At 41.9% G+C, this 13,992-nt stretch overlaps 1 protein-coding gene across 1 annotated transcript in view; it reads right to left on the bottom strand.

Annotated features, from left to right (window-relative positions):
* EFHC2 (EF-hand domain containing 2) overlaps window positions 1-13,992 on the bottom strand; it is a 209,759-nt gene that overhangs the window by 112,918 nt on the left and 82,849 nt on the right. The window contains 1 exon segment of the mRNA XM_033201359.1: window positions 12,856-13,079. Coding sequence (XP_033057250.1) covers window positions 12,856-13,079 — 224 coding nt within the window.

Here is a 13,992-nt window from a genome sequence, read left to right as displayed (position 1 = left end):
GATTCCCTCTTTTTCTATTGATTGGAATAGTTTCAGAAGGAATGGTACCAGCTCCTCCTTGTACCTCTGGTAGAATTCAGCTGTGAATCCATCTGGTCCTGGACTTTTTTTTGGGTAGGCTATTAATTGTTGCCTCAATTTCAGAGCCTGTTATTGGTCTATTCAGGGATTCAACTTCTTCCTGTTTAGTCTTGGGAGAGTGTAAGTGTCCAGGAAATTATCCATTTCTTCTAGATTTTCTAGTTGATTTGCGTAGAGGCATTTAGTATTCTCTGATGGTTGTTTGTATTTCTGTGGGGTCGGTGGTGATATCCCCTTTATCATTTTTTATTGCGTCTATTTGATTCCTCTCTCTTTTCTTCTTTATTAGTCTTGCTAGCGGTCTGTCAATTTTGTTGATCTTTTCAAAAAACCAACTCCTGGATTCATTGATTTTTTGGAGGGTTTTTTGTGTCTCTATCTCCTTCAGTTCTGCTCTGATCTTAGTTATTCTTGCCTTCTGCTAGCTTTTGAATGTGTTTGCTCTTGCCTCTCTAGTTCTTTTAATTGTGATGTTAAGTGTCAATTTTAGATCTTTCCTGCTTTCTCTTGTGGGCATTTAGTGCTATAAATTTCCCTCTACACACTGCTTTAAATGTGTCCCAGAGATTCTGGTATGTTGTATCTTTGTTCTCATTGGTTTCAAAGAACATCTTTATTTCTGCTTTCATTTCGTTATGTACCCAGTAGTCATTCAGGAGCAGGTTATTCAGTTTCCATGTAGTTGAGCGGTTTTGATTGAGTTTCTTAGTCCTGAGTTCTAGTTTGATTGCACTGTGGTCTGAGAGACAGTTTGTTATAATTTCTGTTCTTGTACATTTGCTGAGGAGTGCTTTACTTCCAATTATGTGGTCAATTTTGGAATAAGTGCGATGTGGTGCTGAGAAGAATGTATATTCTGTTGATTTGGGGTGGAGAGTTCTATAGATGTCTATTAGGTCCGCTTGGTGCAGAGATGAGTTCAATTCCTGGATATCCTTGTTAACTTTCTGTCTCGTTGATCTGTCTAATGTTGACAGTGGAGTGTTGAAATCTCCCATTATTATTGTATGGGAGTCTAAGTCTCTTTGTAGGTCTCTAAGGACTTGCTTTATGAATCTGGGTGCTCCTGTATTGGGTGCATATATATTTAGGAGAGTTAGCTCTTCCTGTTGAATTGATCCCTTTACCATTATGTAATGGCCTTCTTTGTCTCTTTTGATCTTTGATGGTTTAAAGTCTGTTTTATCAGAGACTAGGATTGCAACCCCTGCTTTTTTTTGTTCTCCATTTGCTTGGTAGATCTTCCTCCATCCCTTTATTTTGAGCCTATGTATGTCTCTGCATGTGAGATGGGTCTCCTGAATACAGCAGACTGATGGGTCTTGACTCTTTATCCAGTTTGCCAGTCTGTGTCTTTTTTTGGAGCATTTAGTCCATTTACATTTAAGGTTAATATTGTTATGTGTGAACTTGATCCTGTCATTATGATATTAACTGGTTATTTTGCTCATTAGTTGATGCAGTTTCTTCCTAGCCTCGATGGTCTTTACATTTTGGCATGTTTTTGCAATGGCTGGTACCGGTTGTTCCTTTCCATGTTTAGGGCTTCCTTCAGGGTCTCTTGTAAGGCAGGCCTGGTGGTGACAAAATCTCTAAGCATTTGCTTATCTGTAAGGATTTTATTTCTCCTTCACTGATGAAACTTAGTTTGGCTGGATATGAAATTCTGGGTTGAAAATTCTTTTCTTTAAGAACGTTGAATATTGGCCCCCACTCTCTTCTGGCTTGTAGAGTTTCTGCCGAGAGATCTGCTGTTAGTCTGAGGGCTTCCCTTGTGGGTAACCCGACCTTTCTCTCTGGCTGCCCTTAAGATTTTTTCCTTCATTTCAACTTTGGTGAATCTGGCAATTATGTGTCTTGGAGTTGCTCTTCTCGAGGAGTATCTTTGTGGCGTTCTCTGTATTTCCTGAATTTGAATGTTGGCCTGCCCTACTAGGTTGGGGAAGTTCTCCTGGATGATATCCTGAAGAGTGTTTTCCAACTTGGTTCCATTTTCCCCCTCACTTTCAGGCACCCCAATCACGTAGATTTGGTCTTTTTACATAATCCCATACTTCTTGCAGGCTTTGTTCATTTCTTTTTTTCTTCTTTTTTTTTTGGTTTCTCTTCTCGCTTCATTTCATTCATTTGATCCTCAATCGCTGATACTCTTTCTTCCAGTTGATCGAGTCGGTTACTGAAGCTTGTGCATTTGTCACGTATTTCTCGTGTCATGGTTTTCATCTCTGTCATTTCGTTTATGATCTTCTCTGCATTAATTAGTCTAGCTGTCAATTCTTCCACTTTTTTTCAAGATTTTTAGTTTCTTTGCGCTGGGTACGTAATTCCTCCTTTAGCTCTGAGAAGTTTGATGGACTGAAGCCTTCTTCTCTCATCTCGTCAAAGTCATTCTCTGACCAGCTTTGATCCGTTGCTGGCGATGGGCTGCGCTCCTTTGCAGGGGGAATGCGCTCTTATTTTTTGAATTTCCAGCTTTTCTGCCCTGCTTTTTCCCATCTTTGTGGTTTTATCTGTCTCTGGTCTTTGATGATGGTGACTACTGATGGGGTTTTGGTATAGGTGTCCTTCCTGTTTGATAGTTTTCCGTCTGACAGTCAGAAGGACTGTCTGTTGGTCTGTTGGAGATTGCTTGAGGTCCACTCCAGACCCTGTTTGCCTGGGTATCAGCAGCAGAGGTTGCCAAAGATAGAATATTGCTGAGCAGCGAGTGTACCTGTCTGATTCTTCTTTGGAAGTTTCCTCTCAGGGATGACTCCACCCTGTGAGGTGTGGGGTGTCAGACTGCCCCTAGTGGGGGATGTCTCCCATCTAGGCTACTCAGGGGTCAGGGACCCACCTGAGCAGGCAGTCTGTCCGTTCTCGGATCTCAACCTCCGCGTGGGAGATCCACGGCTCTCCCCAAAGCTGTCAGACAGAGTCGTTCGCCTCTGCACCGCCCCCGCTGCTTTCCCTATTGGACCTCAGCTGTGGGCTGTCCCCAGAGGTGGAGTCTACAGAGACAGGCAGGTTTCCTTGAGCTGCTGTGAGCTCCACCCAGTTCGAGCTTCCCAGCGGCTTTGTTTACCTACTTAAGCCTCAGCAATGGCGGGCGCCCCTCCCCCAGCCTCGCTGCTGCCTTGCGGATAGATCGCCGCAGACGGCTTGTAGCAGTGAGGGAGGCTCCGTGGGCGTGGGACCCTCCCGGCCAGGTGTGGATATATTCTCCTGGTGTGCCTGTTTCCTTAAAGCGCAGTATTGGGGTGGGAGTTACCCGATTTTCCAGGTGTTGTGTGTCTCAGTTCCCCTGGCTAGGAAAGGGATTTCCTTCCCCCTTGCGCTTCCAGGTGAGGCGATGCCTCGCCCTGCTTCAGCTCACGCTGGTCAGGCTGCAGCAGCTGACCAGCACCGATTGTCCGGCACTCCCTAGAGAGATGACCCCAGTACCTCAGTTGAAAATGCAGAAATCACCGGTCTTCTGTGTTACTCGCGCTGGGAGTTGGAGACTGGAGCTGTTCCTATTCGGCCATCTTGCTCCGCCCCCTGCACACATTTTACAAAACGTGTTGACCTATACACTTAAGATTTATACAATTGACTCTATGTTAATTATATCTCAACCAAAAACATCATTTGTCTTTTCACTGGGAAATTCATATGTGTACATAATTCTTAGTCATTCAAAGATTTTTGTGAAGGTAAAAGGGAAGAAATATATTCACTGTTTTATTTTAGCTCAAAAGCTTTAGGTATCAAGGATAAAATGTCCCGGAGAAACAGTTCACACAGCAAATCGAGAACTTAAGGTCTGCAGAGCCTCTGCCTCGGCTGTCCTCTGCCCAGGAACCACTAGTTCCATAGTCTTCTTGATGCAACTCTTCCCTCTATTTGCACTTCTGCAGCCCTGTCGTGGAGTTAAACTGCCCCCATTTCATCTGATGTAATCAAATAGGACTGTTACATAAAGAAGTGCACACTGACAAGGAGATGTTATCCCAAATCAGGTTATACAATCTTTTTATAAATTCTTGAAATTTCTATCTGTTGAGGGCAGTCTAGGTGCAGTCTTAACCCAAGACAGCGGGGAGACATGATGGCTTTCCAAAGACTCTTCAGTCTTATCCCTGATATTTAAATGAAATTATGGGACCACTATTTCAATTGATTGAAAAACGTTTCTTTGGCATTATGAGGCCTCTAAGAAAAGCATTATTGATAATATACCATTGGGATTCTTTTCAGTCTAAGTTAAATTGTTTAATTTCAACTTTACAGTTCAAGACAGCAAACACTGCAGAAGTAAATGTGTGAAAGTCAATATAGAAGCCTCTTATTAACTCCTAATTTCCCAAGATTTCTATATTATTGAAGAATTTTCTCCCTGAGGGAATAAATGCTAAAATGATGTTCCCACTCTGAAAGGAAATTATTTAAAACATTTCTTAGCTGTTCTTGGTATTTATTCTCAATTCCTGGCACAAAAGATCTTTTTCTGGGGGTGGCTGGCAAGATGGCCGAATAGGAACAGCTCCGGTCTGCAGCTCCCAGCGAGATCAATGCAGAAGGGGGGTGATTTCTGCATTTCCAACTGAGGTATCTGGCTCATCTCATTGGGACTGGTTAGACAGTAGGTGCAGCCCAGGGAGGGCGAGTCAAAGCAGGGTGGGGCGTTGCCTCACCCAGGAAGCGCAAGGGGTCGGGGAACTCCCTCCTCTAGCCAACAGAAGCCATGAAGGACCATGCCTTGAGGAACAGTGCACTCCAGCCCAGATACTATGCTTTTCCCATGGTCTTTGCAACCCTCAGACCAGGAGATTCCCTTGGGTGCCTACACCACCAGGGCCCTAGGTTTCAAGCAAAAAACTGGGCAGCTGTTTGGGCAGACACCAAGCTAGCTGCAGGATTTTTTTTCATACCCCAGTGGCCCCTGGAACACCAGTGAGACAGAACTGCTCACTCCCCTGGAAAGGAGGTGGAAGCCAGGGAGCCAAGTGGTCTAGCTCAGTGGATCCCAACCCCACAGAGCCCAGCAAGCTAAGACCAATGGCTTGAAATTCTTGCTGCCAGCACAGCAGTCTAAAGTTGATCTGGGATGCTGGAGCTTGGTGGGGGGAGGGGCATCCGCCATTACTAAGGCTTGTGTAGGCAGTTTTCCCCTCACAGTGTAAACAAAGCCTCCAGGAAGTTCTAACTGGGCGGGGTCCACTACAGCTTGGCAAAGATTTTGCAGCCAGACTACCTCTCTAGATTCCTTCTCTCTGGGTAAGGCATTTCTGAAAGAAAGGCAGCAGCCCTAGTCACAGGCTTATAGATAAAACTTCCATCTTCCTGGGACACAGCACATGGGGGAAGGGGTGGCTGTGGACACAGTTTCGGCAGACTTAAACGTTCCTCCTGCCAGCTCTGAAGAGAGCAGCAGAACTCCCAGCACAGCGCTCGAGCTCTGCTAAGGGACAGATTGTCTCCTCAAGTGGGTCCCTGACCCCTGTGCCTCCTGCTAGGAGACACCTCCCAGCAGGGGTTGACAGACACCTCTTACAGGAGACCTCCAGCTAGCATCTGGCAGGTGCACCTCTGGGATGAAGCTTCCAGAGGAAGGAACAGGCAGCAATCTTTGCTGTTCTGCAGCCTCCACTGGTGATACCCAGGCAAACAAGGTCTGGAGTGGACCTCCAGCAAACTCCAGCAGACCTGCAGCAGAGAAGCCTGACTATTACAAGGAAAACTAACAAACAGAAAGGAATAGCATCAACATCAACAAAAAGGATGTCCAAATGAAAACTCCATCCAAAGGTCACCAACATCAAAGACCAAAGGTAGATAAATCCACAAAGATCAGCCAAAACCAGCACAAAAAGGCTGAAAATTCCAAAAACCAGAACACCTCTTCTCCTCCAAAGGACCACAACTCCTCGCCAGCAAGAGAACAAAACTGGACGGAGAATGAGTTTGATGAATTGACAGAAGTAGGCTTCAGAAGGTGGGTAATAACAAACTCCTCCGAGCTAAAGGAGTATACTGTAACCCAATGCAAGGAAGCTAAGAACCTTGAAAAAAGGTTAGAGGAATTGCTAACTAGAATAATCAGCTTAGAGAAGAACATAAAAGACCTGATGGAGCTGAAAAACACTGCACGAGAACTTTGTGAAGCATACACAAGTATCAACAGCCGAATCGATCAAGCAGAAGAAAGGATATCAGAGATGGAAGATCAACTTAATGAAATAAAGCATGAAGACAAGATAAGATAAGAGAAAAAAAGAATGAAAAGGAACAAACAAAGCCTCCAAGAAATATGGGACTATGTAAAAAGACCAAATGTACGTTTGACTGGTGTACCTGAAAGTGATAGGGAGAATGGACCCAAGTTGCAAAACACTCTTAAGGATATTATCCAAGAGAACTTCCCCAACCTAGCAAGACAGGCCAACATTCAAATTTAGGAAATACAGAGGACACCACAAAGATACTCCTCAAGAAGAGAAACCCCAGGACATATAATTGTCAGATTCACCAAGGTTGAAATGAAGGAAAAACTGTTAAGGGCAGCCAGAGAGAAAGGTCGGGTTACCCACAAAGGGAAGCCCATCAGACTAACAGCAGGCCTCTCTGAAGAAACCCTACAAGCCACAAGAAAGTGGGGGCCAATATTCAACATTCTTAAAGAAAAGAATTTTCAACCCAGAATTTCATATCCAGCCAAACTAAGCTTCATAAGCAAGGGGGAAATAAAATCCTTTACAGACAAGCAAATACTGAAAGATTTTGTCATCACCAGGCCTGCCTTACAGGAGCTCCTGAAGGAAGCACTAAATGTGGAAAGGAAAAACCGGTACCAGCCACCACAAAAACATACCAAATTGTAAAGACTGTCAACGCTATGAAGAAACTGCATCAACTAATGGACAAAATAACCAGCTAGCATCATAATGACAGGATCAAACTCACACATAACAATTTTAACCTTAAATGTAAACAGGCTAAATGCCCCAATTAAAAGATACAGACTGGCAAATTGGATGAAGAGTCAAGACACATCAGCGTGCTGTATTCAGAAGACTCATCTCACATGCAAAGACACACATAGCTCAAAATAAAGGGAGGGAGGAAGATTTACCAAGCAAATGGAAAGCAAAAAAAAAAGCAGGGGTTGCTATCCTAGTCTCTGATAAAACAGACTTTAAGCCAACAAAGATCAAAAAAGACAAAGAAGGGCATTTCATAATGGTAAAGAGAACAATGCAACAAGAAGAGCTAACTATCCTAAATATATATGCACCCAATACAGGGGCACCCAGATTCATAAAGCAAGTTCTTAGAGACCTACAAAGAGATTTAGACTTCCACACAATAATAATGAGAGACTTTAATAACCCACTGTCAATATTAGACAGATCAATGAGACAGAAAATTAACAAGGATATTCAGGACTTGAACTCAGCTCTGGACCAAGAGGACCTAACAGACATCTACAGAACTCTCACCCCAAATCAACAGATACACATTCTTCTCAGCACCACAATTATTCTAAAGTTGACCACATAATGGGAAGTAAAACATTCCTCAGCAAATGCAAAAGAGCGGAAATCACAACAAACAGTCTCTCAGACCACAGAGCAATCAACTCAGAACTCAGGATTAAGAAATTCACTCAAAACCGCACAACTGCATGGAAACTGAACAACCTGCTCCTGAATGACTACTAGGTAAATAACAAAATTAAGGCAGAAATAAATAAGTTATTTGAAACAAATGAGAACAAAGACACAACATACCAGAATCTCTGGGACACAACTAAAGCGCTGTTTAGAGGGAAATTTATAGCACTAAATGCCCACAGGAGAAAGTGGGAAAGATCTAAAATCAACACACTAACATCACAATTAAAAGAACTAGAGAAGCAAGAGCAAACAAATGCAAAAGCTAGCAGAAGGCAAGAAATAACTAAGATCAGAGCAGAACTGAAGGAGATAGAGACATGAAAAATCCTTCAAAAAATCAATGAATCTAGGAGGTGATTTTCTGAAAAGATCAACAAAAAAGATAGACTGCTAATAGATAACAGTCTATATAGATAGCAGTCAAAATAGATAGCCAGACTAATAAAGAAAAAAAGTGAGAAGAATCAAATAGACACAATAAAAAACAATAAACAGGATATCACCACTGATCCCACAGAAATACAAACTACCATCAGAGAATAGTATAAACACCTCTATGCAGATAAACTAGAAAATCTAGAAGAAATAAATTCCTGGACACATACACCCTCCCAAGACTAACCCAGGAAGAAGTCAAATCCCTGAATAGACCAATAACAAGTTCTGAAATTGAGGCAGTAATCAATAGCCTACCAACCAAAAAAAGCCCAGGACCAGATCAATTCACAGCCAAATTCTACCAGAGGTACAAAGAGGAGCTGGTACCATTTCTTCTGAAACCATTTCAAACAACAGAAAAAGAGGCACTCCTCCCCAACTCATTTTATGAGGCCAGCATCATCCTGATACCAAAACCTGGCAGAGACACAATAACAAAAAAAGAAAATTTCAGGCCAGTATCCCTGATGAAGATCGATGCAAAAATCATGAATAAAATACTGTCAAACCCAATCCAGCAGCACATGAAAAAGCTTATCCATCCAGATCAAGTCAGCTTCATCCCTGGGATGCAAGGCTGGTTCAACATGTGCAAATCAATAAATATAATGCATCACATAAATAGAACCAATGACAAAAACCACATGATTATCTCAATAGATACAGAAAAGGCCTTCAATAAAATTCAACACCCCTTCATGCTAAAAACTCTCCATAAACTAGACATTGATGGAACGTATCTCAAAATAATAAGAGCTGTTTATGACAAACCCACAGCCAATATCATACTGAATGTGCAAAAGCTGGAAGCATTCCCTTTGAAAGCTGGCACAAGCCAAGGATGCCCTCTCTCACCACTCCTATTCAACATAGTATTGGAAGTTCTGGCCAGGGCAATCAGGCAAGAGAAAGAAATAAAGGGTATTCAAATAGGAAGAGAGGAAGTCAAATTGTCTCTATTCGCAGATGACATGATTGTGTATTTAGAAAACTCCATCGTCTCAGCCCAAAATCTCCTTAAGCTGATAAGCAACTTCGGCCAAGTCTCAGGATACAAAATCAATGTGCAAAAAACACAAGCATTCCTATACACCAATAGTAGACAAACAGAGAGTCAAATCATGAGTGAACTCCCATTCACAACTGCTACAAAGAGAATAAAATACCTAGGAATACAATTCACAAGGGATGTGAAGGATCTCTTCAAGGAGAACTACAAACCACTGCTCAAGGAAATAAGGGAGGACACAAACAAATGGAAAAACATTCCATGCTCTTGGATAGAAGAATCAATATCGCAAAAATGGTCAGACTGCCCAAAGTAATCTATAGATTCAATGCCATCTCCATCAAGCTACCATTGACTTTCTTCATAGAATTAGAAAAAACTACTTTAAATTTCATATGGAACCAAAAAAGAGCTCATACAGCCAAGACAATCCTAAGCAAAAAGAACAAAGCTGGAGGCATCACACCACCTGACTTCAAACTATACTACAAGGTTACAGTAACCAAAACAGCATGGTACTGGTACCAAAACAGATATATAGACCAATGCAACAGAAGAGAGGCGTCAGAAATAACACTACACATCTACAACCATCTGATCTTTGACAAACCTGACAAAAACAAGCAATGAAGAAAGGATTCCCTATTTAATAAATGGTGTTGGGAAAACTGGCTAGCCATATGCAGAAAACTGAAACTGGACCCCTTCCTTACACCTTATACAAAAATTAACTCAAGATGGATTAAAGACTTAAACATAAGACCTAAAACCATAAAAACTCTAAAGAAAATCTAGGCGATACCATTCAGGACATAGGCAGGGAAAAAGACTTCATGACTAAAACACCAAAAGTATGGCAACAAAAGCCAAAATTGACAAATGGGATCTAATTATGCTAATGAGCTTCTGCACAGCAAAAGAAACTATCATCAGAGTGAAGAGGCAAACTACAGAATGGAAGAAAATTTTTGCAATCTATCAATCTGACAAAGGGCTAACATCCAGAATCTACAAGGAACTTAAACAAATTTACAAAACAAAACAAAAAAAAATCAAAAAGTGGGCAAAGGATATGAACAGACACTTCTCAAAACAAGACATTTATATGGCCGACAAACATATGAAAAAAAGCTCATCATCACTGGTCATTAGAGAAATGCAAATCAAAACCACAATGAGATATCATCTCACACCAGTTAGAATGGTGATCATTGGGAGGCCGAGGCAGGTGGGTCATGAGGTCAGGAGTTCAATACCAACCTGGCCAAGATGGTGAAACCCTGTCTCTACTAAAAATACAAAAAAAAAAAAAAAAAATTAGCCGGATGTGGTGGCAGGCCCCTGTAATCCCAGCTACTCAGGAGGCTGAGGCAGAGAATTGCTTGAACCTCGGAGGCGGAGTTTGCAGTGAGTCAAGATTGTGCCACTGCACTGCAGCCTGGACAACAGAGTGAGACTCCATTTCGGAAGAAAAAAAAAAAAAAGAATGGCAATCATTAAAAAGTCAGGAAACAACAGATGTTGGAGAGGATGTGGAAAAATAGGAATGCTTTACACTGTTCATGGGAGTGCAAATTAGTTCAACCATTATGGAAGACAATGTGGCAATTCCTTAAGGATCTAGAACCAGAAATACCAGTTGACCCATCAATCCCATTACTGGGTATATACCCAAAGGATTACAAATCATCCTACTATAAAGACACATGCACAGGTATGTTTACTGCAGCACTATTCACAACAGCAAAGACTTGGAACCAATGCAAATGCTCATCAATGATAGACTGGATAAAGAAAATGTGGCACATATACACCATGGAATACTATGCAGTCATTAAAAAGGATGAGTTCACGTCCTTTGCAGGGACATGGATGAAGTTGGAAACTACCATTCTCAGCAAACTAACACAGGAACAGAAAACCAAACACTCCATGTTCTCACTCATAAATGGGAGTTTAACAATGAGAACACATGGACACAGGGAGGGGAACATCACATACCAGGGTCTGTCAGGGGATGGGGGGATAGGGGAGGGATAGCATTAGGAGAAATACCTAATGTAGATGGTGGGTTGATGGGTACAGAAAACCACTATGGCACGTGTATACCTATGTAACAAACCTGCACATTCTGCACATGTATCCCAGAACTTAAAGTATAATTTTAAATAAATATATATATATATTTTTTCTTCATAAACCTATGAAATCCCATGATGCTCTGTGCATTTTCATATAATCCATCATCATTCACAATCACTATCATGTAACAACTGTTAGTGAATGAGTGTAGCCATATGCAAAGGGTGGCAATTCATTTGGATCCATTTCCTTCAAGTTCTCTCTGCTGGTTCTAAATTCTTTCTATTTATCTAGACTCTTTCATCCAGGGCATTTGGAAAAACTAAAAATGAATCCAAACCAAAAATATCCCTTTGTACATCAATATACAGGCATTTCACCTTAGATATTCCAGGATCAACAATATATATATTCTCCAGAGGGTTGTATGCCTATAACAACATTAAAGAATAATTTTGCTGGGGCTGGGAGGCAGGAATAGATGAATGATCCTACAAGTGGCTTTTAAAAAGAGATCAAAACAGAATCAAAAGAGAATTTTGTTCTAAATTTTGTTACCTTTCTGCAAGGAAATGAATTGTAAGTTTTAAAACAATAAAAATCAGACAACACTCATCTACGGGGATCGAAATGAGGACAGCAGTTAACTGTGGTGGGGAGTGGGATTGATAGGAAAAACACATGAGGGGACTTTCTCGGGGAAGAGAAAGGCTCTACATCTCAATCTGGGGGTAGGTTATAGGGGTACATGTATTTGTTAAGACTCATCTAACTGTACACTTAATTTCTGTGTATTTTACTGTGTGTAATCACACTTCAATAGAAAAGGAAAAAGGAAACAAGTGACGATGATGGAAATCAGAGTAAGAGTCAAGAGATTTGCGATCCAGTCCCAGCAAGGAGATTAGCTGGGTGTGCCACCTTCTACCCCTGTGAGTGTTCAAATTCTTCTCGAAAACAGAATTTGGGCCCAGGGACTGTTTAAAAAATAGGAAGACAAAAATAATACTAAAAATATTGAGTCTTTACTCCCTTACCCTAGCTGGGGTCAGACCTTGTACACAAACATCATTTCCTAAAGGGGGTACACCAGACTCATGGTCCTCCTTATTCTTCCAGAGCATCTCGGCATTCCAATGCCACCCTAAGAGGACCTGGAATTTCCTAGGAGGAAGTAAAAAGGTGTACCCAAGGCTTGGTTCACTAAATCACTAGTATAGAAGCAAAGATCTTTCTAGCCAGTTAGGCAACTGACATGCAAAAACACAAGCCAAGGAAGTGTGGATACAATTCATATACCATCAGTGACCACAAAGCCAGTTGTGGGTGTCTAGAAACTGTCTCACCTGTGCAGTTCACTGAAGACTCCTACTACCTGAAAGAGAGACTCTCTACAGAGAGAATTGGGGTGAGGCAGTGAGGAAGTCACTTCTGCTCTGTGGCTAACACTCAGCCTTTTCTCTGGCCCAAAGAACAACAAAACAACTGGAATAACTATGGCCCTAAAAGGTCTTTGACATCTGCATCAGGAGTACAAATACCCTTTACTGACTTTCCAAAGGAATTTTTATTTTGAAGACAAGAACTCAACGAACGTCAATTCCTTACCTCTCTCCGAATCTTCATGTAAGGATCTTCCGGACATTGTACTGGGGGATTCACTTTGACCCCTATTTTCCTCAAAAAGTTTCTTGTGAATGCATCACAATCATAAATCTTGAATGTCCGGCCATAGAAGACAACCTCTGTGCCGACATTAAAATGATACACAGTATAAAACTGATCCTCATCAGGGGGCGGGAGAGTAATCCGATGACGCCGGATAGAAGTCCCTATGGCATGAAAGAAAATACAACTGTTTTATCATGTGGCTATCAAGTAAGAAGATGCAGCACATTCACTAACAACCCCAAATACTTTCCCGCAACAGAAAACTGGGCAAAGGGCTCATTCTAGGAAGCAGCATTAGTACGTTCCAACTCCGAGGGAGTCAGAAGGAGCTGAGACTTCTGAGGTTCAGAGCTCTGTGGCCAGCCTTGCACGTGGTTAGAGTTGCCTAAGTGGTGGCTGGGAAGTATTTTAATAAACCATAAAGACTAGGGTGAGGATGGGGGATGAAGGAAAGGGGACATAGGCAGAATGACCAAAAATACCAGATGTTGCCATTATGTCTTTTCCCAGAACAAGCCTGCTCACATTCAGCCACCAGCAAGCACTCAATGTGGGCATACTCAACAAGGCATTGAAGCACCAATGCAAAGTGCTCACAAAAATGTGTACTCATGGCTCAAAAAAAAAAAAAAAAAAAAGCTAATAAGCTTTGGAATGATAGGTGCCAATGCTGACTTAGAAGTTTCAATAAGGATGAATGACTTTTGGCTGCTGTGAAGTTTCATGGAATCTTCTTTCCTCTATCAACCTATTTTTCTTCCTTCCTCTACAGCCTCTGTCCACCTCTACCCAAGCACTACCTCAAGTTTTATCAGTCTTCATAGTTCTAGCCAGTGCTCTGCGCCAAAAGCTCTAGATCTCATCCCATCTTCTACTTCCGACCCTGATGCCCATTCATTCTCCTCATGGTGGCTGGAGAATATGTTCCCAGGGTCCCCACATATATCCAAAAGAGTGGTCAGCCACTGTAGGTAAAAGGGTTCCTTGCCTACATGAGTGTATCAACTACACCACACCATACCAGCCAAGTTACCCAAATATTGCTGCAATCTGTTGTCCAGGATTGTTTAGGGG

The sequence above is a fragment of the Trachypithecus francoisi genome, unplaced genomic scaffold (assembly GCF_009764315.1).
Source record: "Trachypithecus francoisi isolate TF-2019V2 unplaced genomic scaffold, Tfra_2.0 Lachesis_group6, whole genome shotgun sequence".
Classification (NCBI taxonomy): Eukaryota; Metazoa; Chordata; class Mammalia; order Primates; family Cercopithecidae; genus Trachypithecus; species Trachypithecus francoisi.
This window is presented reverse-complemented; position numbering and strand designations above follow the sequence as displayed.